This window comes from Anolis sagrei, chromosome 6 (assembly GCF_037176765.1).
Source record: "Anolis sagrei isolate rAnoSag1 chromosome 6, rAnoSag1.mat, whole genome shotgun sequence".
Lineage (NCBI taxonomy): Eukaryota > Metazoa > Chordata > Lepidosauria > Squamata > Dactyloidae > Anolis > Anolis sagrei.
Genome location: NC_090026.1, coordinates 7,430,900 through 7,457,735, shown reverse-complemented (window position 1 = coordinate 7,457,735; position 26,836 = coordinate 7,430,900). Strand labels below are relative to the sequence as shown.

Below are 26,836 nucleotides of genomic sequence, written 5' to 3'. Positions count from 1 at the left end.
GTTCCAGGAGTTGCATGTGACGTCTGTACACAGTCCGTGTTTCGCAGGCATAGAGCAGGGTTGGGAGGACAATAGCTTTGTAGACAAGCACCTTGGTATCCCTACGGATGTCTCGGTCCTCAAACACTCTGCTTCATTCGGGAAAATGCTGCACTCGCAGAGCTCAGGCGGTGTTGTATTTCGGTGTCAATGTTGACTTTGGTGGAGAGGTGGCTGCCAAGGTAGCGGAAATGGTCAACATTTTCTAATGTTACACCATTAAGCTGTATCTCTGGCATTGGGGAGGGGATGGCTGGTGACTGCTGGAACAGCACTTTGGTTTTCTCGATGTTTAGTGACAGGCCAAGCTTCGTGTATGCTTCTGCGAAGGTGTTTAGAGTGGCTTGTAGATCTTCTTCTGAATGCGCACAGATGACATTGTCATCAGCATACTGGATGTTGTTGTTGACCTATAACAGATGTTGTTGTAACCTTGGTTTTGGCTTTCAGTCTGCTGAGGTTAAACAGCTTGTCATCTGTCCGATAGATGACTTCCACTCCGGTGGGAAGCTTCCCATCAACAAGGTGAAGTATCATGGCAATGAAGATGGAGAATAGAGTTGGGGCAATAACACATCCCTGTTTGACACCCGATTCCACCTTAAATGGGTCACTTTGGGAGCCATTGCTGCCATTTTTGTCTATAAATGCAGGGGACCCCAAGAGCATGCACGCTTCCTGATCCATGGCAACGGAGCATCCGCACCTCCTCGGAAAAGACTGATAATCTTCGCCGGAGGAGGCCTGTGTGTGCGTGAGTATGCGTGAATGTGTGTGTGCAGGAGAGCTCTCTTTGATGTGATTCTGATATGATTATGTGACTATTGTATTTCAATAAATGTTATATGAAGTGTCAAAACCAAATTTGGTCTCTAAAGTGTCTCATTGGTCTGAACTACCTTACTATTCCTTGCACACTCTGCACAAAAGAACAGGAACCTCTTTGGGTTCATAACAAGAGTGCTAGTGGTCTCGTTCGAGAGGCAGAGATTATAAAGTTTTGTCCTGACACAGTTCAGTTGCCATCATGCGTTGGAACAGTGAGGAGCGTGCTTTTGCCGTTGAGGCCTACTTTTCGAGCGGATTTGGAGTAGCCGGCCCACTCTCCAGATTTGGCCCCTTGTAATTTTTTTCTATGGGGTTTTTTGAAATCCTGTGTTTATGTGAACCGTCCAAGGACCCTACAAGATTTGAAGACCAACATCCAGGAAGAAATTGCCAACATAACACCTGCTATGCTAGCAAGAGTCATGACAAACGCCAGAAATCGGTTTACTCAGTGTATGGAGAATGGAGGACATCACCTACCTAATTTGATCCTCAAAACTACGCAAAATAAAACTTTAAGTATGCGCCAACATTATAAAAAAAAAAATTCTGATTCATATAATGGGTTATATTAAGTTTTGAAAAAAGGAAGTTATGCTGCCTCATCCTGTATTTAATCTCTTCTTTCCATGATGTAGACATTTAGGGGAAAAGCAAGAATAGGTAGGCCAACTTGTCATCACAACAGGACTGGGCAAGCCTATTTCATAAACTTATTTTAATAAAGAGAATAAATACTGAAAACTCAGGAAATAAAACCACTTAAGACATATATGAGCAAAAACACAATTTATAATCCCACCAAAGGCAAATACAAACACTCCTCCCCATCCAGCAGTTTCATAGGGTTCCGACCTATGCAGGATTCAGGTTCAGTTTCTTTAGGCCTCAAAACAGGAAGCTTGCAAGAAAGAGAGGCCTTCGAACCTGTCCTTTCCAACTTTAACTCCCAAAGGCCTCTTTAACTACCAAATTTGCCTTTGAGGACAGCTTCAACGATTCGCTTCTGGCCCAGAGCTTTCAGAGCTGAGTTCTGTTCAGCTTATTTCCTTCCAATCATGGGTAAGATTCCCCAGTAAGCTGAGTCCTCTTGTAACTCCCAAATGCCGACATGGCCTTAAAAAGAGTGGCCCCTTGCCAGCAAAAAGGCTTCTTACATACGAAGTCCAAAGCAAAAAATAAAATGAAATCTGGCCTGAGGGACGTATAACCCTCTCGGTGTTCCTCTCACAAGTTGTCGTAATCGTCCTCGTCCTCGTGTTTCCTTTTCAACGCGTTCGACTCGCCAGGCACACCCTGCGACGAGACCATGTTGGTGGTGATGAGGATGTTCTTGGATCCGATCAGGGATGGGTTGATCAGCACGTTCTGAACCGTCGGAGTGGTGGGCGTTGCTGGGGGCAAAAAGTTTCGTATGATTAATCTTCCTAGAAATCAATGGCGGTTCTGATTTTGGGAAGATAGTGTTGGAACTCATGCACATCCTGCACAAGTTTATAGTCCTCATCAAGGAAATAGATAAGGCAGATGAGTTCGTTGGCATGGAAAAGTCCTTTCTTGATTGGCCTCTTAGTTTCTCTTTTCCAGGCATTGGCCAACTTGGGACCTTCAGGGGTTTTGGACTCCAACTCCCATAATTCCTAACAGCCTCGGGCCCCTTCCTCAGGTCCAATGTTTTGGACTCCAACTCCCACAACGCCCAACAGACTCAGGCCCCTTCCTCAGGTCCAATGTTTTGGACTCCAACTCCCACAATTCCTAACAACCTTCCTTCCTCAGGTCCAATGTTTTGGACTCCAACTCCCACAATTCCTAACTGCCTCGGGCCCCTTCCTCAGGTCCAATGTTTTGGACTCCAACTCCCACAATTCCTAACAGCCACAGACCTGTGGGAGTTAGAGTCCAAAACATCTGAAGGCCCCAAGTTGGCCCATGCCTGGTGTAAATGCACCTTAAGATAGTTCTGTTTCCATGTGTTGTTGAAGGCTTTCATGGCTGGAATCACTGGATTGCTGTGAGTTTTCTGGGCTGTATGGCGATGTTCCAGAACCAAGTTGGCCCATTCCTGCTCAGATAACTGCTGAAGCTTTACTGCTGTGCTCAAGAAGCTTATGATTTGCTAAAACTGCTCCTGTTGTTGCCAATTGAGATATTTGAAATGCTTTTTCGTTTTTGAAATTACTCAATGGATGGACGCCTTGCAGTTTTGACTTACCTGATTTTACTGATGTTTGAGATGTGGGGATCTGCACGGTGAACCTCTGGCCTGTCAGGGAGACGGGTGTCCCGACTTTTGCCGAAACCGACATGGCCTGCGCTGAAGGCGTTCCTGAAATTCATATCATTATTGTTTAAAATTTTTTTATCAAAATCTCGAGCAAAACAAAGGGGCAGGAAGGAATGCACAAGCACTTTATATCAGGACCAATTTCTGATAGAAAGGAATGGTAAATATGGCACTAAGAGTATAGAGCTCTGCATCAACCTGGGGGAAACTGCTGGACTACAAGTCCCAGAATCCCCTAAACAACCTCATCTGGGAAGCTCTGGGAGTGGCTGCCATTACTAAGGGACATCTCAGGCACAAACCCAAATATAACTGGAGAAAAATGTGTTAACTTGCCTAACGTGGGTGTACTGGGACGGCTGGTCACAGCTCCAACACTGAGTCGTGGCACAGTTATCCTTCCAGCAGAGGAAGAGACCTGGGGAGAAAGAGGTAAAGGTAAAGGTTCTCCTTGAAGTGACTGGACTGACCTTGAGGGAGCTGGGGGTGGTGACGGCCGACAGGGAGCTCTGGCGTGGGCTGGTCCATGAGGTCTGGAAGAGTCTGAGACGACTGAACAACAACAAAAGGTTCTCGCTTGTATTAAGTCTAGTTGTGTCTGACTCTGGGGGTTAGGGCTCATCTTTATGAGCCACTGCGAAGAGTAAGATCTTCCGGGGAGGCCCTGCTCTCGGCCCACCACCATCACAGGTGCGTTTGGTGGGGATGAGAGACAGGGCCTTCTCAGTGATTGCCCCCCCCCCCGGTTATGAAACTCCCTTCCTGGCAATATTAGATCAGCCCCCTTCCTTCGGTCCTTCAAAAGGATGGTGACGACTTGGCTGTGGGACCAGCCTTGGGGCAATGCAATGAGGCAATAATAGAATGGTGTCCTGAAATGGTTTTTAAGCAACTGATTTTAAAGTGTATATAAGTGATTTTAATGTTGATATATATTTCTGGTTTTATGTCCTGGCATTGAACGTTTGCCATATATATGTTGTGCTCCGCCCTGAATCCCCTGCAGGGTGAGAAGGGTGGAAAATAAATCTTTTAAATAAATAAATAAATCTCCATTTCTAAGCTGAAGAGCCGGCATTGTCCGTAGACATCTCCAAGGTTATGTGGCCGGCATGACTGAATGGAGCGCTGTTACCTTCCCACTGGAGCAGTACCTATTCATCTACTGCATTTCTACATTTTCAAACTGCTAGGTTGGCAGAAGCTGGGGCTAACAGTGGGGGCTTACTCCATTCCCCGAATTTGAACCGCCAACCTTTTGGCCAGGAAGTTCAGCAGTTCAGTTTATTCTGCTGCTCCACCCACTACGCCACCGGGGGAAAGCAATGTTCCAAAAATATATCCAATTAATATTATTTATACCATCATTTTTAGTAGTAGTAGTAGTAGTATTGTTAGAGAAAGCAGTGTCCAAAAATCACGCAGGATGCAGAAGTTGAGCATCCAGCCCATTAGCAAGCAGAGTGTGAAGTGCCATTGGTTGCGCCTTTAAAGAATTCAGAGCTTAGGAGGCAAACATGCAGCCCAAAATCACAAAAGGGTTTATCTATATAAATAAAAATGTAATGTTAGTTCGTGCTACCATCAGAACTCAAAAGCCACTGGGGGAATTGACACCAAATTCGGACACAAGACACCTAACAGTCCAATTTATGTCCTCCACTCAAAAAAATTGATTTTGTCATTTGGGAATTGTTGTTGCTGGGATTTATAGTTTACATACAATCAAAGAGCATTCTGAACTCCACCAATGATGGAATTGGGCCAAACTTAGCACACAGGGCTCCCATGACCAACAGAAAAAACTGGAAAGGTTTAGTGGACATTGACCTTGAGTTTGGGAATTATAGTTCACCCACATCCAGAGAGCACTGTGGACTCAAACAATGATGGATCTGGACCAAACTTGGCATGAATATTCCATATGCCCAAATATGAACACAGATGGAGTTTAAGGGAAATAGACCTTGACATTTGGGAGTTGTAGTTGCTGGGATTTATAGTTCACCTACAATCAAAGAGCATTCCGAACTCCACCAATGATGGAATTCAACCAAACATGGCATACAGGACTTCCATGACCAACAGAACACACTGGAAGGGTTTGGTGGGCATTGATCTTGAGTTTGGGAGTTGTAGTTCACCTACATCCAGAGAGCACTGTGGACTCAAAAAATGATGGCTCTGGACCAACTTGACACAAATATTCCATATGCCCAAATATGAACACAGATGGAGTTTGGAGGAAATAGACCTTGACATTTGAGATTTGTAGTTACTCGGATTTATAGTTCACTACAATTAAATAGCATCCCGAATCCCACCAACGACAGAATTGGGGCAAACTTCCCACACAGAACCCCCATGACCAACAGAAAATACTTAAGGCCATCCAGTCCAACTCTCTTCACCAGGGCAAGAAAATGTAATCAGAGCCCTCCTGACAAAGAGCCATCCAGCCATAGATATAGATAGATAGATATGATTCCCACATACACACACAGATATAGTATCATAGACCCTTAAACAAGGACTATGATATGTTGCATGTTCCAGGGTGGGCAAGCCAGACACTCTCCACATCAACACTGACAAAGAAACAACAAGAAATACTGTTCACTCACAAACATAAAGGAATTTATCTTTATTAATGACTTAGATGAAGGGCTAGAAGGCATGATCATCAAGTTTGCAGATGACACCAAATTGGGAGGGATAGCCAATAGTCCAGAGGACAGGAGCAGAATTCAAAACGATCTTGACAGATTAGAGAGATGGGCCAAAACTAACAAAATGAAGTTCAACAGTGACAAATGCAAGATACTCCACTTTGGCAGAAAAAATGAAATGCAAAGATACAGAATGGGGGACGCCTGGCTCGAGAGCAGTACGTGTGAAAAAGATCTTGGAGTCCTCGTGGACAACAAGTTAAACATGAGCCAACAATGTGATGTGGCGGCAAAAAAAGCCAATGGGATTTTGGCCTGCATCAATAGGAGCATAGTGTCTAGATCTAAGGAAGTAATGCTACCCCTCTATTCTGCTTTGGTTAGACCACACCTGGAATACTGTGTCCAATTCTGGGCACCACAATTCAAGAGAGATATTGACAAGCTGGAATGTGTCCAGAGGAGGGCGACTAAAATGATCAAGGGTCTGGAGAACAAGCCCTATGAGGAGCGGCTTAGGGAACTGGGCATGTTTAGCCTGAAGAAGAGAAGGCTGAGAGGAGATATGATAGCCATGTATAAATATGTGAGAGGAAGCCACAGGGAGGAGGGAGCAAGCTTGTTTTCTGCTTCCTTGGAGACTAGGACGCGGAACAATTGCTTCAAACTACAAGAGAGGAGATTCCATCTGAACATTAGGAAGAACTTCCTGACTGTGAGAGCCGTTCAGCAGTGGAACTCTCTGCCCCGGAATGTGGTGGAGGCTCCTTCTTTGGAAGCTTTTAAGCAGAGGCTGGATGGCCATTTGTCAGGGGTGATTTGAATGCAATATTCCTGCTTCTTGGCAGAATGGGGTTGGACTGGATGGCCCATGAGGTCTCTTCCAACTCTTTGATTCTATGATTCTATGATTACATATATTAGAAACCAACACTTTCTCGTTACTTTATTTTCCAGATCACCAGACTGGGCCACAGCAACGCATGGCAGGGGACAGCTAGTTTACAATAATAAAGAACTACCTACATTTCTCCATAGTAAAGAACTGGGTCTGAGCTACTCTAACACCCATCTCTTCTAAGGTTTCAAAGGGAGGGGAAAAATCATCCAAGCACTACATCTCCCTGACACACTCAGAGAGAGATCTCAAAGCACACAGCGCATACTCTCCATACTAAAGTGTAAGAAACAGAAGTCAGATTCAAAAAACCTGCAGGAAAAAAGTATCAATTTTAAACAACCAATCAAAATGAGAGAAGAAAAACTGTCATTCAGGAGACATGGGGGAAAGGAAACCCTTAAGTCTATACTAAACTAACTAAACTGTTCCTCATTGAGGACTTGAGACTTGGGCAGTGTGGGGTTGAATTCCAACAGTATCAGCAGTATCACCGTTACTGCCATTATCATTCTCATTGACTTGTACAACACAATACCGTTCAGGCATGGGCAAACTTTGGCCCTCCAGGTGTTTTGGACTTTAACTCACACACTTCCTAACAGTCGGTGGGCTGTAGGCTAATCGTTGGTGGCTCTGGGCAAATTAACCCAACAATTCCTTTGATTAAAGAGTACCTTCTGGACAGATTTCTTACCTTTTTCTGTAAGGACCTCAGCCTGTAATTTGGTGCTGTCAGGCAGTATCGGTCTGGGGGCAACCTTGGCCCAGAGTACGGTTTAATCAGTGGCAAAGGCGTCTGGTTTTTCTGTCTTGCGATATCCAGCAAAAACTGTTTTCCCCAAAAAAGAGGAAGAAGAAAAAGAGAAGTGAAAAATTAGGAACGCTTTCTTCCAAATTCCTACCCAACAATAAGCCTGAACACTAACACATACTCTATGTTTTTCCTCTTTCCTGATCTACTGCATTTATTATATTATAGATTTATTATATTATATTTATATATATTTATTATATCATATCCCTCTCCCCCAAACCTACCATATATATTCTAGTACAAGCCGACCCAAATATAAGCCAAGGCACCTAATTTTACCACAAAAACTGGGAAAATTTATCGACTTGAGTATAAGCCGAGGGTGAGAAATGCAGCAACTAGTCAATTTCAAAATAAAAATAGATAGCATTAAAATTACATTAATTGAGGCATCAGCGGGTTAAATGTTTTCGAATATTTACATAAAACTGTAATTTAAGATAAGACTGCCCGAATCCGATTAAACCATTATTCTATATAATACTAGTAATAATAATTCAATATTACAATTATAATTATATATTTACATTACATGTAATATTACTAATAATATTACAATATAATCGTATAATGCAATATAGTAATATATACTGATATTGTACTATGCTAATAATATAATATATTGTATGAAAATATAAATTGTAAGCCGCTGTGAGTCCCCTTCGGGGTGAGAAAGGCGGCATATAAATGCCGTAAATAAATAAATAAATAAATAAATATCCTTCAGTGTAAATGTCTTTATGTATCCTTCCAACAGAATATAATAATAAATGTAATTAAAAATAATAATAATAGAGTAAAATAATGGAAATATAATACAGTAATAGAGTAAAATATTAAATGTAACAATATAATAAAGAGTACAATAATAAATGTATTATAAATAATAATGGAGTAAAATAATGTGAATGTAATAATAATAATAATAATAATAATAATAATAATAGAGTAAATAATAAATGTAATAATAATAACAAAGTAAAATATTAAGTAACCTTGACTCGAGTATAAGCTGAGGGGGGCTTTTTCAGCCTTTAAAAAGGCCTGAAAAACTTGGTTTATACTCAAGTATCTACAGTAAATAAAAAGAGATTGAGATTGTTAAACTCCTTAGAGCAAGACCTTTTCTGTTCACAAGCATTTATAGATCAGCCCCCTCCCTCCTGACCTTCAGAAAGAATGTGAAAATGTAGCTCTGGGATCAAGCCTTCAGAGAAGAACCACAGTGCAATAGATGGACTGGAATTATGTGCAATGACTACAGGAATCACCTGGATTATGATTGAGGATCGCGTGGTTTTATAGTGATTGAAATGTTTTTTAAATGTTTTAATGTTTTAATCTCGATCTTAATTATTGATTCAAATGTTTATTTTAATTCACTGCCTAGGAATTTACTGCACCTAGTTCAGCCTGGACCTAGCTCTGAATCTGTTTCAGCCATGATATTGTTTTTATGATGTTTTATGCTGTTCTTGTTGTTTTAACTGCAGTATGTCTTAATTTGATTTATTTTAATGCTGTTTATTTTTATCTGTGATTTTGGGCTTGTCCCCATGTAAGACGCCTCGAGTACCCTTGGGGAGATGGTGGCGGAGTATAAAAATAAAGTTTTATTATTATATTAGTAATAGTAATTGTACATTGTTTTTTTATTGTTTTGTCATAGTTATTACATTTGTTATACATTTGTTATAGCAGTTACATATTATTCATCACCCTCTTTAACATATAATCTTATTATTCTGCTTAAGCATCCCCCCCTTTTTTTCCCACCACTGTGCTCCCCTCCCCCATTTCAAGCCACAACTTTTACATATCATTTGTCCAAAATCTCATTTCTTCTTGTGACGGTAACCTTCCTTCTTTATTTTTTAAACCATGTACAACAAATTTTTCCCATACAACATAAAAATCACTTTGTTTCCATATACCTTTTTAAACTTTTAATATACATGTAAGCTTATCATTTATTGCCAATTTCCATGCTTCCTTGTACCACTCCTCTATTGGTATATTTATTTCTTTTTTCCAGTTCCTTGCTATGAGCAGTTTTGCTGTTGTTAATAAGTTTGTTATCACTTCTTTATCCTCCTTTTTCAATTGTTTATTGTTATATAGTAATAATAAAGCTATGCTAGGACTTTTCTCAATTTTCATATTCATTATATCTTCTATTTCTCTAAATAGTTTCTCCCAAAAATTATTTACATATTTACATTGCCACCACATATGTATATATGTTCCTGGTTCTTGGCACCCTTGGCACCCAAGAACCATTGTACATTGTTGTTAAGGCATTGAATTATTGCCTATCCGTAACCCACCTTGAGTCCCCTTCGGGGTAGAGGAAAAAAAGAGTGTTTCCAAGTTCAAGAAAATAATATTGTTCAGAAAGGTCTAAACGTACATCTCGCGGAGGAGGAGAGGTGAAGGACTGGTCTGTCCGGCACTGGATGGCCAACCGGACATCATCTGCATCCACACTGGACTTCTTGGCATGACTCGAATAAATCTTGGCATCTTCTAAGATGGTTGTCACGTACCCTTTGAGGAAACAAAATGCAAAATAAATTAATAGGGTGAGTATGTTGATCTCCATAAAAGGATTCATTTGACAAGGTTTTAGGTGTATGAGGTGCACAGCTTAGCTATAAGGGTAAATGGGTAACAGCATGGAAGGGGGAATTCTGATCCTCATGCTCTTCCCTTTGTTGTTGTTCATTTGTTCAGTCGTGACTTCATGGACCAGTCCATGCCAGAGCTCCCTGTCGGCCGTCACCACCCCCAGCTCCTTCAAGGTCAAGCCAGTCACTTCAAGGATACCATCCATCCATCTTGACCTTGGTCAGCCCCTCTTCCTTTTTCCTTCCATTTTTCCCTGCGTGGCTATGCTGTGAATCCGCACTAATGGTATCCTTCTGCGCATGCGCAACATAGCTCGGAAATCTTCAGTTAAAATTTAAATAGGACGGCGGTTGGCCCCGCACACACTCCCCATGATACTATAAATAGCCCGCGGAAGGCTAACCGCCTGTCTTCTCTAAGCTTTCCTTTCTCTTCCCTATTTAATGTTTTTGTTTGTTTATTTCAGTGCAATTCTAGGCTGCATCCATAAGAGTTTAGTGTTGAGATTGAGAAAAGTCACAGTCCCACTCTATTCTGCTTTGGTCAGACCTCACCTGGAATAAGCTGCTGTCCAGTTCTGGCTCAAGCCATTCAAGAAGGGTATGACCAGCTAGAACATGCCCGGAGGCGGGTAACCAAAATCGTCAACAGTTTGGTAACTATGAATCGCTCTGAGGAGTGGTTTAAGAAGCTGGATATATTTAACTTGGAAAAGGGAAGGTAAAGACTGAACATGATAGCAATGTTGAAATATTTGAAAGGAAATCCTATTAAAGATAAAGCAAGCTAGTTTTCTGCTGCCCCAGACTGGGACGTAGAGCAATGGATTCAAACTGGAGGAAAACAGATTCCATCTAAATTTAGGAATAACTTCCTGATGGTGAGACTGTTGGACAGTAGAATATGCTGCCTGGGAGTCCAGCGGAGCCTTTTTCTCTAGATGTTTTTAAACAGAGGCTATATGGCCATCTGTCAAGCAGGCTTTGAAGGTGTGTTCCTGTTTGGTAGAACAGGGTTGGACTGGAATGGCTCTTAAGAGTTCCCTTCCAACTCTATATGAGTCTACAAATAATTGGGCCAAAAAGTAATATAGCATTAAACAGCCAATCCAGTTAAAACATGCATTATAAACATTTTATACCACATTCAACACATATCATATACTAAAACATACAGCACCTATTATGCCATAATTAAGAGAGAGGGTTAAAAAGGAGTCCTCCTCAGCATCCAAATATTCCTCCCTTTTAAGAGACAGTTGTAATTATATTTGCCATTATGCATTCAAACCTTCAATGGGGAGTTGGAGAGAGAAACCGAGAGACAGACAAATGCAAAAATTAGGGGAGGGGGGGGGGGAAGGTAATGTGTGTTAACTTACTGTATGCAAACTCCAGCATCTGGTTTATAACCCGTGGCTCATACTCCGTAATCCCCATATCTTTCAGGATCTGGGCCATCACCTGTTCATTCCAAGGAGGAAAATGTTTGCATGGCTACAACATACAATATCAATTATGGTGAAAACTATTTTGCAAATGGAACAAAGTTTGTGTGCACTGAACCAGCAGAAAACAAAGGGAGCACTATTATAGATACCTATGGGGACCATTTTGAAGTTTTCAGATCCAAGAATTTATATTATTTTGGAGTTTTCAGATCCAAGAATTTGTATTATCTTCTTCTTCTTCTTCTTATTGAGCACTGTTACCTTCCCGCCAAAGCGGTACCTATTGATCAACTCACATTTGCATGTTTTCGAACTGCTAGGTTGGCAGAAGTTATGGCTAACAGCGGGAGCTCACCCCGCTCTCTGGATTCGAACCGCAGGGGGGGAGGGGGGAAGCAGGATTACCTCCTTCTCCTTCTGAGGTGGCAGGCAGGTTTATGCCTGTTTTTTTTTTATATTGTATGTTTTTGTATTATTTTGCATATGTGGAAACTGTTCTGAGTCCCCTAGGGGAGATAGGGTGGTATATAAATAAAGTATTACTGGGTTGTTGTAAGGTTTTTTCGGGCTATATGGCCATGGTCTAGAGGCATTCTCTCCTGATGTTTTGCCTGCATCTATGGCAAGCATCCTCAGAGGTAGTGAGGTCTGTTGGAACTAGGAAAAAGGGTTTATATATCTGTGGAATGACCCAGGATGGGACAAAGGACTCTTGTCTGCTGGAGCTAGGTGTGAATGTTTCAACTGACCACCTTGATTAGCATACAATGGCCTGACTGTGCCTGGAGCAAACTTTTGTTGAGAGGTGATTAGATGTCCTTTGTTGTTTCCTCTCTGTTGTTATGCTGTTGTAATTTTAGAGTTTTTTAATATTGGTAGCCAGATTTTGTTCATCATGGTTTCCTCCTTTCTGTTGAAATTGCCCACATGCTTGTCTGTGTAGTCTGACATGGTGGTTGTGAGAGTGGTCCAGCATTTCTGTGTTCTCAAAGGTTGGTTCATCAGGTGCTCTGCTGTGACTGATTTCTCTGGTTGAAGTAATCTGCAGTGCCTTCCATGTTCCTTGATGCGTGTCTGGGCAATGCTGCGTTTGGTGGTCCCTCTGGAGACTTGTCCACAGCTGCATGGTACACGGTAGACTCCTGCAGAGGTGAGAGGATCCCTCTTGTCCTTTGCTGAACGTAGCATTTGTTGGATTTTCTTGGTGGGTCTGTAGATAGTTTGTATGTTGTGTTTCCTCATCAGCTTCCCTCTGCGGTCAGTGGTTCCCTTGATGTCTGGCAAGAACACTTTTCCACTGAGTGGATCTTCACCTTTACTCTCGTGGCTTGTTCTTGGTTGTCTTGCAGCTCTTCTGATGTCTGAGGTGGAGTCTCCATTGGCCTGGAGAGCCCAGTTGAGGTGGTTCAGCTCATCTTGGAGGAGGTGGGCTTCGCAGAATCTTTTTGCACGGTCTGCCAAGGCTTTAATGGTGCTTCTTTTTTGACTTGGGTGATGGTTGGAGTTTTTATGTAGATATCTATCCGTGTGTGTGGGTTTTCTGTAAACGGTGTGACCCAATTGTTGATCTGGTTTGCGGATAACTAGGACATCTAGAAAAGGCAGTCTTCCTTCATTATTATTATTATTATTATTATTCTCTTCCAACGTGGGAAAGTTATTCATAACAGAATCATAGAATTGGAAGAGACCTCATGGGCCATCCAGTCCAACCCCATTCTGCCAAAAAGCAGCGAAATGGCATTCAGAGCACCCCCGATAGATGGCCATCCAGCTTCTGCTTAAAAGCCTCCAAATAAGGAGCCTCCACCACACTCGGCAGAGAGTTCCACTGCTGAACTGCGGGAAAATAAACTTGGAAAAAAAGAATCTCTCTATTCCACTGAGCCCTGCCAAAAAGGAAGGCCCTAAAACTGTATGTGGAATAAATAAACAGTGGGTTGTTGATGTTTATTTCGGGCTATATGGCCATGGTCTAGAAGCATTTTCTCCTGACATTTCGCCTGCATCTATGGCAAGCATCCTCCGAGGTAGTGAGGTCTGTTGGAACTAGGAAAAAGGGTTTATATATCTGTGGAATGACCAGGGTGGAACAAAGGGCTCTTGTCTGCTGGAGATAGGTGTGAATGTTTCAACTGACCACCTTGATTAGCATATAATGGCCTGACAGTGCCTGGAGCAAACTTTTGTTGAGATGTGATTAGAGGTAGTTTTGTTGTCGTGTCAGGAGCAACCGCTCCTGTTGTGAGAGAATTGGCCGTCTGCAAGGACGTTGCCCAGGGGATGCCTGGATGATTTTTGATGTTTTATCATCCTTGTGGGAGGCTTCTCTCATGTCCCCGCATGAGGAGCTGGAGCTAATAAAGGGAGCTCATCCGCCTCTCCCCAGATTCAAATCTGCGACCTGTCGGTCTTCAATCCTGCCGGCACAGGGGTTTAAAACATTAGAATTCATCCAGGCGTCCCCTGGGCAACGTCCTTGCAGACGGCCAATTCTCTCACAACAGGAGCGGTTGCTCCTGACACAACAACAAAAAAAGGGGGGGGGGTTAACCCACTGCGCCAACGGGGGCTCCATTAGAGGTAGTGAGGTCTTTTGGAACTAGGAAAACGAGTTTATATATCTGTGGAATGACCAGGGTGGGACAAAGGACTCTTGTCTGTTGGAGCTAGGTGTGACTGTTTCAACTGATCACCTTGATTAGCATTTGATTGCCTGGTAGTGCCTGGAGCAAGCTTTTGTTGAGAGGTGATTAGACAATACATTAAAGTATTATTATTATTATTGGAAGAGAATAATAACGTGGGAAAGTTATTCATAACAGAATCCTAGAGTTGGAAGAGACCTCATGGGCCATCCAGTCCAACCCCATTCTGCCAAAAAGCAGGGAAATGGCATTCAGAGCACCCCCGACAGATGGCCATCCAGCTTCTGCTTAAAAGCCTCCAAAGGAGCCTCCACCACACTCCGCAGCAAAGAGTTCCACTGCTGAACTGCAGGAAAATAAGCTTGGAAAAAAAGAATCTCTCTATTCCACTGAGCCCTGCCAAAAAGGAAGGCCCTAAAACGGTATGTGGAATAAATAAACAGTAGGTTGTTGTAGGTTTTTTCGGGCTATATGGCCATGGTCTAGAGGCATTCTCTCCTGACGTTTCACCTGCATCTATGGCAAGCATCCTCAGAGGTAGTGCGGTCTGTTGGAAGTAGGAAAAAGGGTTTATATATCTGTGGAATGACCAGGGTGAGACAAAGGATTTTTGTCGAAGGCTTTCATGGCCGGAATCACTGGGTTGTTGTAGGTTTTTTAGGGCTATATGGCCATGGTCTAGAGGCATTCTCTCCTGACGTTTCGCCTGCATCTGTGGCAAGCATCCTCAGAGGTAGTGAGGTATGTTGGAAGTAGGAAAAATGGGTTTATATATCTGTGGAATGACCAGGGTGGGACGAAGGACTCTTGTCTGCTGGAGCTAGGTGTGAATGTTTCAACTGACCACCTTGATTAGCATATAATGGCCTGGCTGTGCCTGGAGCAATCTTTTGTTGAGAGGTGATTAGATGTCCTTGTTTGTTTCCTCTCTGTTGTTGTGCTGTTCTAATTTTAGAGGTTTTTTTTTAATACAGGTAGCCAAATATGTTCCCTAGGAAGCGACTACGAAAAGCCAAACGGGCCAGACAACCGTCATCGCTCAGTATCATCTTTCTTCCAGTCTTACCTGAGCATCTTTAGGAGCGCTCTTAGGAGACGCCATCTTGCTCGCCTCCATTGCCGCCATCGCTAAAGAACCGCTGCTGCCCACTGCGCATGCGCAGTTGGCACCCAAAGCCGGGAGTAATATCGAGCATGCGCAATGATGAAAGTGAAGCTCCAACAATTGCCCTTTCACTGCATGTTCCTCCTTCGCCGAGGAACAGCTGCAGCACACTGCGCATGCGTAGTCGGTACACAAACCCGGAAGTATTACAGAACATGCGCAGTGGTGAAAGTGAAGTCCCAGTAACTGCCCCTTCTCTGCACGCCGACATCGCAGAAGAACCGCTGCAGCACTGAGCTGAGCATGCGCAAGCGGCATCTCCCAAAGCCGGAAATAATATCGAGCATGCGCAATGGTGAAAGTGAAGCCCATTTCCTTGCCATTCATTCCCTAATAGGAAGTTTAAAAGGGATTTTTCAAGACTCATAATTACACTTTGTCTTAGAGAATGCGAATTTTCATACCTAATTAGTGGTGCTCTTTCTCTTTAGCGTGGGAAAGTTACTTTTCCAGGTTGCAACAGTCAGAAGCCACATTCCCAAATTATTATTTTTGGATTGGGAATCCCTGGGGATGCTGGGAGTTGTAGTCAAAAAGTGAGGACTTTTCTCCAAGCTCCGAAACAAAGCAGTTGAAGGCTACTTAGCACAAAAAATATAGCCCAAGAGGAAAAAGTGATATTTTAAGGAAAATACCTTTAATTTAGGAGACAATGATGCAATTCAGAAAAATGGTCTTGCAAAAAAAAAAAAAAGCCTGACTTGTTGCAGAATCAGGATAACCTACAAATGTATTATGGGAGGAAATTAAAGAAAAATAAGAAATGTTATGAAATATATATTTTTTCAAAAAATCATGTTGCATTGGCCGGGAATCGAACCCGGGCCTCCCGCGTGGCAGGCGAGAATTCTACCACTGAACCACCAATGCCCCAGATAAGGAAATGCTGCTTCACAAAGTTCTTATGCATTGTGGTAAACACCCATAGCTAGCAAGAGTTATAATTATGATAATTATACATTTTACTCCCTAAAAAGATTTATATCTTCAGCTTTTTCCAACAGATGCATTGGTGGTTCAGTGGTAGAATTCTCGCCTGCCACGCGGGAGGCCCGGGTTCGATTCCCGGCCAATGCAACCTGACTTTTATAAACTTTCCAAACACACAAAAAAAGGAAAAATTAATTTTCTCCCAAGTGATGCTCCTTGATTCAAGCAATCATGGCTTTTATTACTGTTGCCTTGCTATCTATTAGCCATGGTAATATATTTTCTCTGAACATGATTTGGTTTTGGTGTTCCAAGGGCCAAAAGGAACAACTCAAACCCCTTTGGGTTGTTGTAGGTCTTTTCGGGCTATATGGCCATGATCTAGAGGCATTTTCTCCTGACGTTTCGCCTGCATCTATGGCAAGCATCCTTGGAGGTAGTGAGGTCTGTTGGAACTAGGAAAAAGGGTTTATATATCTGTCGAATGACCAGTGTGGGACAAAGGACTCTTGTCTGCAGGAGCTAGGTGTGAATGTTTCAGACCACCTTGATTACCATTTGATTGCCTGGCAGTTTCTGGAGCAATCTTTTGTTGAGAGGTGATTAGATGTCCTTGTTTGTTTCCTCTCTGTTGCTGTGCTGTTCTAATTTTAGAGTTTTTTTAATACTGGTAGCCAGATTCTGTTCCTTTTCATGGTTTCCTCCTTTCTGTTTGCTCCAGGCACTGCCAGGCAATGAAATGCTAATCAAGGTGGTCAGTTGAAACATTCACACCTAACTCCAACAGACAATAGTCCTTTGTCCCACCCTGGTCATTCCACAGATATATAAACTCATTTTCCTAGTTCCAACAGACCTCGCTACATTGTCGAAGGCTTTCATGGCTGGAATCACTAGATTCTTGTGGGTTTTTTCAGGCTATAGGGCCATGTTCTGGAGGCATTTCTCCTGACGTTTCGCCTGCATCTATGGCAAGAGGAGAAATGCCTCTAGAACATGGCCCTATAGCCCGAAAAAACCCACAAGAACCTAGACCTCACTACCTCTGAGGATGCTTGCCATAGATGCAGGCGAAACGTCAGGAGAAAATGCCTCTAGAACATGGCCATATAGCCCGAAAAAACATACAACAACCCAGTGATTCCAGCCATGAAAGCCTTTGGCAATACATCTTTTCAGATTTTCAAGTTTCTACTTTTTACAAATCCCAAATGATCATATTTTACAGAAGTGCAGTATTTTGCAGTTGTTCTTGCTTTCATTCCCTAAGCTGAAGCCAGCAAGGAAAGCCACCCATTCAATTATTTTTCAGACCCATTAATTTCAAGATTAAAACAGGCTCCAATTTAAGATTCATTCATCAGATCCTTCTCTTTAAAATCTCCATTTTCATCTGAGACACCAATACTGCTATATTGTTTATTTTTGTTCAGTGCATATAACCCCAATTTTTTTTGTCATGTCAGGACCGTCTTGAGAAACTGCAAGTCGCTTCTGGTGTGAGAGAATTGGCCGTCTGCAAGGACGTTGCCCAGGGGACACCCAGATGTTTTGATGTTTTACCATCTTTGTGGGAGGCTTCTCTCATGTCCCCACATGAGGAGCTGGAGCTGACATCCGCACTCTCCCCGGATTTGAAAGTAGTTGTTATGCTTCAGAAACTTTGCTTTTGCAGTTGCCACAAACCATGGTGAATTGGTCCAGACTAGTGGTTCTCAACCTTCCTAATGCTGCAACCCCTTAATAGACTTGTGGTGACCCCCAAACATAACATTATTTTCGTTGCTACTTCATAACTGTAACTTTGCTACTGTTATGAATCGTCATGTAAATATCCGATATGTAGGATGTATTTTCATTCACTGGACAGAATTTGGGACAAAGACCCAATATGCTCAAATTTGAATACTGGGGGGGGGGGGGGTGTTGATTTTGTCATTTGGGAGTTGTAGTTGCTGAGATTTATAGTTCATCTACAATCAAAGAGCATTCTGAACTATACCAATGATGCAATTGAACCAAACTTGGCACACAGAACTCCCATGACCAACAGAAAATACTGGAAGGGTTTGGTGGGCATTGACCTTGAGTTTTGGAGTTGTAGTTCACCTACATCTAGAGAGCACTGTAGACTCAAACAATGATGGATCTGGACCAAACTTGACATGAATACTCAATATGCCCAAATGTGAACACTGGTGGAGTTTGGGGAAAATAGAGCTTGACATTTGGGAGTTGCAGTTGCTGGGATTCATAGTTCACCTACAATTAAAGAGCATTCTGAACCCCACCAATGACAGAAACTTCCCACACAGAATCCCATGACCAACATAAAATACTAGGTTTCTGATGGTCTTTAGCAACCCTTCTGACACCCCCTCGCAACCCCCCCCCCCCCAGAGGTCTCTACCCCCAGGTTGAGAAATGCTGGTCCAGATTCTGAGATATTCATTGAAAAACTATAACAAAATGCTGGTGTCCCTCCTGCAGAAACGAAGTTTTTGCAGTTCAATAAACTTTTTCCAATTAGGAAACTATATTTATAACCCAGAAACCAAAACCGTGTTATGTAGTTATCTGACTTACTAAAATTAGTAGGGATAGTTCTTGCCTTGAAATCCGTATTAACCAATAATAATAGTAATACTGGTATTATTATTATTATTACTACTTACTTACTTAGGCGATCCCTCGCTTTCCGAGGATGATTGTCTTCCAGTATTCTTGTGGGTCCGTATGTGATTGTGGAGCCCTATTCTTGCTCTGCATCTTCTTCCGCAGTGAGGGCATTGGTTTCCAGGTGGAAGGCAGTCTCGGTCGGGGTTGGCTTGACGCGCCTTCCTCTTGGCACACTTCTCCCTTTCGCCCTCCATTCGTGCCTCTTCAAATTCTGCAGCACTGCTGGTCACAGCTGATCTCCAGCTGGAGCGCTCAAGGGCCAGGGCTTCCCAGTTCTCAGTGTCTATTCCAGAGTTTTTAAGGTTGGCTTTGAGCCCATCTTTCAATCTCTTTTCCTGTCCACCAACATTCCGTTTTCTGTTCTTGAGTTCGGAGTAGAGCAACTGCTTTGAGAAACGGTGGTCGGGCATCCGGACAACGTGGCCGGTCCAGTGGAGTTGATGGCGGAGGACCATCGCTTCAGTGCTGGTGGTCTTTGCTTCTTCCAGCACGCTGACGTTTATCCGCCTGTCTTCCCAAGAGATTTGCAGGATTTTCCAGAGGCAGCGCTGATGGAATCGTTCCAGGAGTTGCATGTGACGTCTGTAGACAGTCCACGTCTCACAGGCATATAGCAGGGTTGGGAGGACAATAGCTCTATAAACAAGCACTATATACTATATATACTACTACTAATAATAATAGGTCTGTGTCTTTTAGATGTAATTTTTTAAATTACCCATGCAGCCATTTTATCAACAAACTAGCTGTCCCTTGCCACGTGTTGCTGTGGCTCAGTCTGTGTATATGTGTTTTGTGTGCATATATGTGGTTTTCGCATGCATTGTAATGTATTTTTTATTTTTGGCTTTTAAGTCTCTTCTGCTGTCTTTTTTAGTGTTTTTATGAGTGATAGTCACTCATTGGCCTGATAGGTGTATTGTGTCCAAATTTGGTGTCAATTTGTCCAGTGGTTTTTGAGTTATGTTAATCCGACAAGCGAACATTACATTTGTATTTATATAGATTATCTGACATACTAAAATTAGTGGGGATGGATTAACTTCGAAAGGATTGCCCTTCGACGGAGCCCTATATCCCAGAATATCAAAGCAGAAAATCCCACAATATCTGCTTTGAACTGGATTATCCAAGTCCGCACTCAGATAATGTGGGATTTTCTGCCTTGATATTCTGGGACATAGGGCTGTGTGGAAGGGCCCATTATGGGTTCTCCATTGCTGCAACGTTTCTCTCTTTGCAGCAACTGCAAAATGTACTGGAGGAGACAAAAGAATTTCCACTTATCTGAAAGATAAAGAGAACCGGAGTGGAGAGAGAATGTAGGAGACACTGACCTTCACTTACCAACATTTCTCTTCCAGTTTTGGGATTTTGCCAAATAAACACATTGCAGCCCAGTACAGAAAGGAGGGGACTGTGAGCAGCCGTCTTCTGTACAAAAGGCTTGTTTTGAAAGTATTGTTCCAGAGATAGGGCTATTTATTATTATTATTATTATTATTATTATTGACACAAAAGCACAGTATGTCACAGCAAATGAGATATATATGATGGATTATTATTATTATTATTAGTGTAAATCCTGCATACATTTTTTTGGGGGTCATGTCAGGAGCGACCTGAGAAACTGCAAGTTGCTTCTGGTGTGAGAGAATTGGCTGTCTGGAAGCAAGTTGCCCAGGGGATGCCCGGATGATTTGATGTTTTGTCATCCTTGTGAGAGGCTTCTCTCATGTCCCTGCATGAGGAGCTGGAGCTGATAGAGGGAGCTCATCCACCTCTCCCTGGATTCGAACCTGCGACCTGTCGGTCTTCAGTCCTGCCGCACAGGCGTTTAACCCATTGCGGCACCGGGACTCCATTTACACTATGGGGTTATCTACACCAGGCATGGGCCAACTTCAGCCCTCCCTCCAGGTGTTTTGGACTTCAACTCCCACCATTCCTAACAGCCGGTAGGCTGTTAGGAACGGTGGGAGTTGAAGTCCAAAACACCTGGAGGGCTCAAGTTTGTCCATCCCTGGTCTACATTGCAGAATTAATGCAAATTTGCACCACTTTAAACTGCTATGACATCTTGGGATTTATAGTTTGATGAGGCCCCAGCCTTCTTGGGTAGAAATGGCTAAGGACCTTGTAAAACTACAGCTCCTATCATTCCATAACACTGAGCCAAAGCAATTAAAGTGGAGTCGAATTGCATTAATTCTGTAATGTAGGTGCACCTTGGCAGGGCTTCAGAGGTCACAACCGGCCTTTGGAACTTTGCCTGTAAACAAACTGCACATTTCTGTCCTTCCTATCTGCAAAAACACCTCTTGCCACCCATCTTCCATCTCCAGCAGTTTCGATCTGCAGCAAAATGTGGCAGAAGAGCAGAAGGGAAGTTGCAGGGTGACTCATATTGAAAAATAGCTATTCATTTGGCACAGTTTGGGCCTTTTGTGGGGGCAACGGACAGAGACTTTGCAGAGTCTAGTAAAGAGAAAAATAGGATGGGCGAGGCTGCAAACGCACCGGCGCTCTTTGTCCTTGTAAAACTACAACTCCCAGGGCTGCATAGCATTGAGTTGTGTCAGTGGAAGTGGGACCAAACTGCATTAATTTGGCAGTGTAGATGCACCCATGGCAAAACTTATATAGTAGCTATGGGCAAACTTGGGCCCTCCAGGTGTTTTGGACTTCAACTCCCACAATTCCTAACAGCCTATCGGCTGTTAGGAATTGTGGGAGTTGAAGTCCAAAACACCTGGAGGGCCCAAGTTTGCCCATGCCCACTATTTAGCTTCAGAAATTGCTCATTGAAGAATTTAATTGACTTTTAATTTCTTTTCTCCTCGGGGCATTAATGCAGCAATTTCAAGCATACTCAGAGTTTTATTCATTAAGTCTTTATTTAAAGGACGGCTCAGATGACAATCACATAAGACAAACAGCAGTTGCATACAGTGCACCCCAATTCCCTTGCTCTTCTCCCCCCCCCCCCCCCCCCAAAAAATCCCAGTTACCCCCAAGGAAAGGTAATAGCAGAGTTGCAAAATATGGATATGTTTCAAAAATATATATAATATTTCAGTTCTATCCAGTGGGGTTTACAAAATGGGCATATACTCAGCTATCAGTTGTCTAAGCATCTTGTGCAAAGGGTGCGTCTACACTTCAGAATGAATGCAGTCTAACACCACTTTAACTGCCAACGGCTCAATGCTGTGGAATTATGGGAGTTGTAGTTTGGGGAGGCACTAGCTCTCTTTGGCAGAGAGATTCTTGCAAAACGACAGCTCCCAAGATCGCACAGTCATGGCAGTTTCAAGTGGTGTCAAACTGTATTAATTCCGCAGTGCAGATGAACTCAATGGTAGCAAAAGGGTGCAAACAGTGGTTTATAGCCAAACGCGTAATCCGCTGCAATGAAAGCTATTTGAAATGAAAAGATCCACAAAGCAGCCTAGAAGCAACTAATAGCAAGTTAAAATCAACACATTTAAAAGACATAGAAAGTTGTATTATGCATATTGTATTAATTCTATAGTGTAGGCGAGGAATGGGCAAACTTGGGCCCTCCGGGTGTTTTGGACTTCAACTCCCACAATTCCTAACAGCCTACCGGCTGTTAGGAATTGTGGGAGTTGAAGTCCAAAACACCCGGAGGGCCCAAGTTTGCCCATGCCTGGTGTAGACGCACTCCAGGACCCCAAATTTAGCCCTTCAAGCTTCTAATGTGGACTTCTGAGCGTCCTGAGCAAAGTTACATTTTGTAGTCACCACTTCTAAGGCCCCGTCCACACTGTCATATAATGCAGTTTCAAACTGACTTATATGGCAGTGCAGATGGGACGCTAGTCACTAGCCATCCATCAGATGCCCGCAGCCATGGCACCACCAGATTCTCAGAAACATTTGCTGCAACAACTACCATGTCAGGATATAAAGAGAAGCCATTGAAATACACAAGCATGTGGACAATTTCAACATTAAAACATGAAAATAAACAAAACCTGGCTACCAGTATAAAAAAACTCCAAAATCAGGACAGTAAATAAAGAACAACACTCAAAAACAGGGGAATTCCAGACAAGAAATAATCAGGTCCTGCTAATCATCTCCCAACAAAGGATTCCCCCAGGCAGTAAGAAGTCAGACCTTGAAATTGCTAGGCCATTTAATGCTAATCAAGGTGGCCAATTGAAACATTCACATTTGCCTCAAACAGACAATAGTTCTTTCTCCCACCCTAGACATTATCCCACAGATATACACATATCAACCCCACTTGCCTAGTTTCCAACAGACCTCACAACCTCTGAGGATGCCTGCCATAGATGAAGGTGAAACGTCAGGAGAGAATGCTTCTCGAACATTGCCATACAACCCATTTGCTGCATTACAAACCCACAACCCATTCAAACCCACAACAACCCATTTGCTGCATTACCATGGAAGAAGACCTTCCATAACTTAGTTGGGATCCCAGTGCCTTCTCTTGATCATCTTCTGTGACAATAGGCTAGTAGATCCACTCACTGTCTTTTGGTCCGAATTTTGGAGACATCCACGGTGCTGTGCTTTTGGAGGCACGGAGAAAAAAGATGTAGCCCCTGTGGGTTTTGAAGTAAAAAGTGAGGTAGATTTAGGACAGCGAAGAGTCAGGATTGTATTTGTAAAGGCACAGGACGGCTTCCAGGTCTGCATTGTATTTGCAAAAGGCACAGTATGGGTTCCAGGTCAGGATTGTATCCACAAAGGCACAGGATAAGTTCCAGGTCAGGACTCTTATCTTCAAAGGCACATGATTAGTTCCAAGTCAGGACTCTATCTGCAAAGGCACAGGATGAGTTCCAGGTCAGGACGCTATCCTCAAAGGCACAGGATGGGTTCCAGGTCAGGACTATCACCAAAGGCACAGGATGAGTTCCAGGTCAGGATTGTATCCACAAAGGCACAGGATGAGTTCCAGGTCAGGACTCTTATCTTCAAAGGCACACGATTAGTTCCAAATCAGGACTCTATCTGCAAAGGCACAGGATGGGTTCCAGGTCAGGACTATCACCAAAGGCACAGGATGAGTTCCAGGTCAGGATTGTATCCACAAAGGCACAGGATGAGTTCCAGGTCAGGACTCTTATCTTCAAAGGCACACGATTAGTTCCAAATCAGGACTCTATCTGCAAAGGCACAGGATGGGTTCCAGGTCAGGACTATCAGCAACGGCAGAGGATGAGTTCCAGGTCAGGATTGTATCCACAAAGGCAAAGGATGGGTTCCAGGTCAGGACTATCAGCAAAGGCAGAGGATGAGTTCCAGGTCAGGATTGTATCCACAAAGGCACAGGATGGGTTCCAGGTCAGGGCTCTATCTGCAAAGGCACCAGATGAGTTCTAGGTCAGGACTATCTGCAAAGGCAGAGGATGAGTTCCAGGTCAGGATTGTATCCACAAAGGCACAGGATCAGTTCCGAGTCAGGACTAGCTGCAAAGGTACAGGATGGGATCCAGGTCAGGATTGCATCCTCAAAGGCACAGGACGGGTTCCAGATCAGGACTATGCTTCCTGGAATGGAGAGGAGGTAAGCAGCAAAAAAATATGAGGGTTTAATCAGGATGGGCAAAACCATTGTGATCCCACAATCTCTTGGATGTGACAAGGCTCGACTCAACTTAGGTCTCAACATAGCTCTCCTGGAAGGCTTTTTTCAGAACACTCTCCAGACTCCTGCCTTCTTCTGAATACTGGGTGCCATCCACATCGATGCAAAAGCTACCTTGATGATATATCCAGGCACAAGAAATGAATTCCCTGGAGTGCCACGTGGCATTTTTGACACGTTGCCAGAGACTGGTAAAGTCTTTCCTGTCAGGGCCAAAGCTTCCATTCAGGTAGTGGGCTAGTTCTTCATTCCGAGGGTCCCTGCCCAGTTTCCTTGGGGAGGTGCTGCGAAGGGCGCCATGTGCCACCTTCCTTACAGTGACATCCGAACAGTTCAGCAGCTGGAAGCCGTAGGAGATGGAGGCCACGTTGGCCATGTCTGTCAATGGCAGGAGTCCATGGCCGCCATCTTTCCAAGGGATCCATAGATCTCTGGCAGCTGTCTTGGGAATACTGAACCATTTCAACATCATGTTGGTGATAATGGAATCAGCTGTTTTGAGTTCCTTCCACGCCACGGGCAATTTTTTCAGAACAGAGAAATATTTGTGAAGGACAGAGGACTTGAGTGCATCCATCTTCTGCTCAGGAGTCAACGAGGACGCATCAATACGTTGGGCTTCTCTTAGCAACTTTTGGAAAGGCTCCTTCAAGATCGAATGGGGCTGGTTGGGCAAAATCAAAGGCATTCCCAGATATTCGAAAGGTTGGCTGCTTTCGATGGACCTGATGGACTTTCCCTGGAGGAGGAAATTTGAGGAGCATAGTTTACTTTGCCGGATATGAAGGCATTTACATTTCATGGCATTGAATTCTAGGCCCAGCCAATTGACAGTTTCAGAGGCCTTCTCCAGAATGCGTTGTAGTCCTGTCCCATTGCTGGCAACGAACACTATATCGTCGGCGTGAGCGAGAACGCTGACCTTCTGCCCATACAAAACAAAGCCCTCTGGTCCCTCAGCGATGAAGCGGATCAAAGGTTCTATGCTGAGGTTGAAAATGATAGGACTCAGAGGACACCCTTGCATCAATCCCTTCCGCATGGGTATTGGTGAGGTCTTCCCATTGGCCGCCATCACAACGATCGTGAGGTCGTGGTAGAGCGCATGTAGCATGTCGAGGAAATCTTTCGGTATGCCGAACCTCAACAGCGTGTCGAAGACATGCCAATGTGGGATGGAGCCGAAAGCATTGTGAAGGTCCAGTTTGGCCAAGGCTACCTCCTTTCCCTTGTGCCGGGCAACATCAATGGTGGACTGCAGGAGGAAATGCTGCTCGTCGGTGCCCTTGCGCGAGGGGACATAGGCCGACTGTTGAGGGCTCAGGGCCCCACCTGTCACGGCCCAGTCAGTGACACGGTGGGCAAGGCAGCGGGCATACATCTTGTAAAGGGTGTCGCAGAGGAACAGTGGCCGCCAGTTGGCTGGGTTGGAGGGCTCCCCACTCTTGAACTTGAGGATGACCGGCACTTCTTTCCAGGTGGAAGGGATGCGGTGGAACTGCTTGCATTTGTTGAAGATGGCGGTCAGGATGTGGCACCCAGGGTCCCGCTGCTTCAGCTTCTGGCGGGAGATCTTGTTCTTCCCGTTGACTTTGTTGGGGACTTTGTGGAGCTTCTCCGCGACCTCTTTCGGAGAGAAGTCACACCTCAGGAGCTGGAGGGCTTTGGGAGAGTTGATCTTCGGCAACAGAGGCATGCCATCAGGACGTTGAGGAGACACCTCGGTGTCCTTAAAGACTCTCGTGAAATAACTCTGCAGCTCTTCCAGGGGGATCTTGCAAGACGGGGAGAGCTTCCCCTGGATCTTCAGCAAGGCTTTGGGTTTGGAGGTACGGTACATGTACTGGAGCTGGCGGGCCTCCTTGACCACCATTATGGAAGCCCCCCTTCTGTTCCTAGGCTTCCGAGGAGTCACTTTGTCATCGGCAGACAGTTCCTTAGTCACTTTTTGGAAGACCTTCTCAAACTCTTCAAAAGTGGCGGCCTCCTGGATCCGCTTGATTTGCATTCTTTGCCACTCCCCAGGGCTGCTTTTGCCAGGCTGCATGGCTCCTCCGTCCTGTGGAAAAGGCGGGTGCTGGGTGTGAATCCTGGCTGGTGGGTGCCTTGTCATCCTGGCTGCAATAAAGGTCATCCAAAAGGTTGGTG

The 26,836-nt window shown here is 43.8% G+C and overlaps 1 protein-coding gene and 2 non-coding genes across 3 annotated transcripts; 1 reads left to right on the top strand and 2 right to left on the bottom strand.

Annotated features, from left to right (window-relative positions):
• Positions 1-1,641: 1,641 nt before the first annotated feature.
• Positions 1,642-15,426, bottom strand: TAF9 (TATA-box binding protein associated factor 9). The gene is made up of 7 exons (XM_060779952.2): positions 15,331-15,426; positions 11,548-11,629; positions 9,949-10,085; positions 7,419-7,553; positions 3,491-3,572; positions 3,083-3,196; positions 1,642-2,261 (listed from the first exon to the last, which is right to left on the bottom strand). Exons 1-7 carry the CDS (start codon positions 15,388-15,390, stop codon positions 2,095-2,097), a joined length of 777 nt encoding a protein of 258 aa, XP_060635935.1. The 5' UTR covers positions 15,391-15,426; the 3' UTR covers positions 1,642-2,094.
• An 802-nt stretch (positions 15,427-16,228) lies between these two features.
• On the bottom strand, positions 16,229-16,299 carry TRNAG-GCC (transfer RNA glycine (anticodon GCC)). Its single transcript has one exon. It is a non-coding gene; the product is annotated as a tRNA-Gly (tRNA).
• A 136-nt stretch (positions 16,300-16,435) lies between these two features.
• TRNAG-GCC (transfer RNA glycine (anticodon GCC)) lies at positions 16,436-16,506 on the top strand. Its single transcript has one exon. It is a non-coding gene; the product is annotated as a tRNA-Gly (tRNA).
• The last annotated feature ends 10,330 nt before the right edge of the window (positions 16,507-26,836 follow it).

Bases quoted from the DNA above. Each gene is read 5' to 3' on its own strand.
- TAF9 (XM_060779952.2), bottom strand. From the start codon at position 15,390: ATGGCGGCAATGGAGGCGAGCAAGATGGCGTCTCCTAAGAGCGCTCCT. The intron at 3,573-7,418 runs GTAAGAAATCTG...CTTTCTCCCCAG, and splicing joins TGAGGTCCTTACAGAAAAAG to GTCTCTTCCTCTGCTGGAAG. The intron at 2,262-3,082 runs GTAAGTCAAAAC...TTTTGCCCCCAG, and splicing joins TCAAACATCAGTAAAATCAG to CAACGCCCACCACTCCGACG.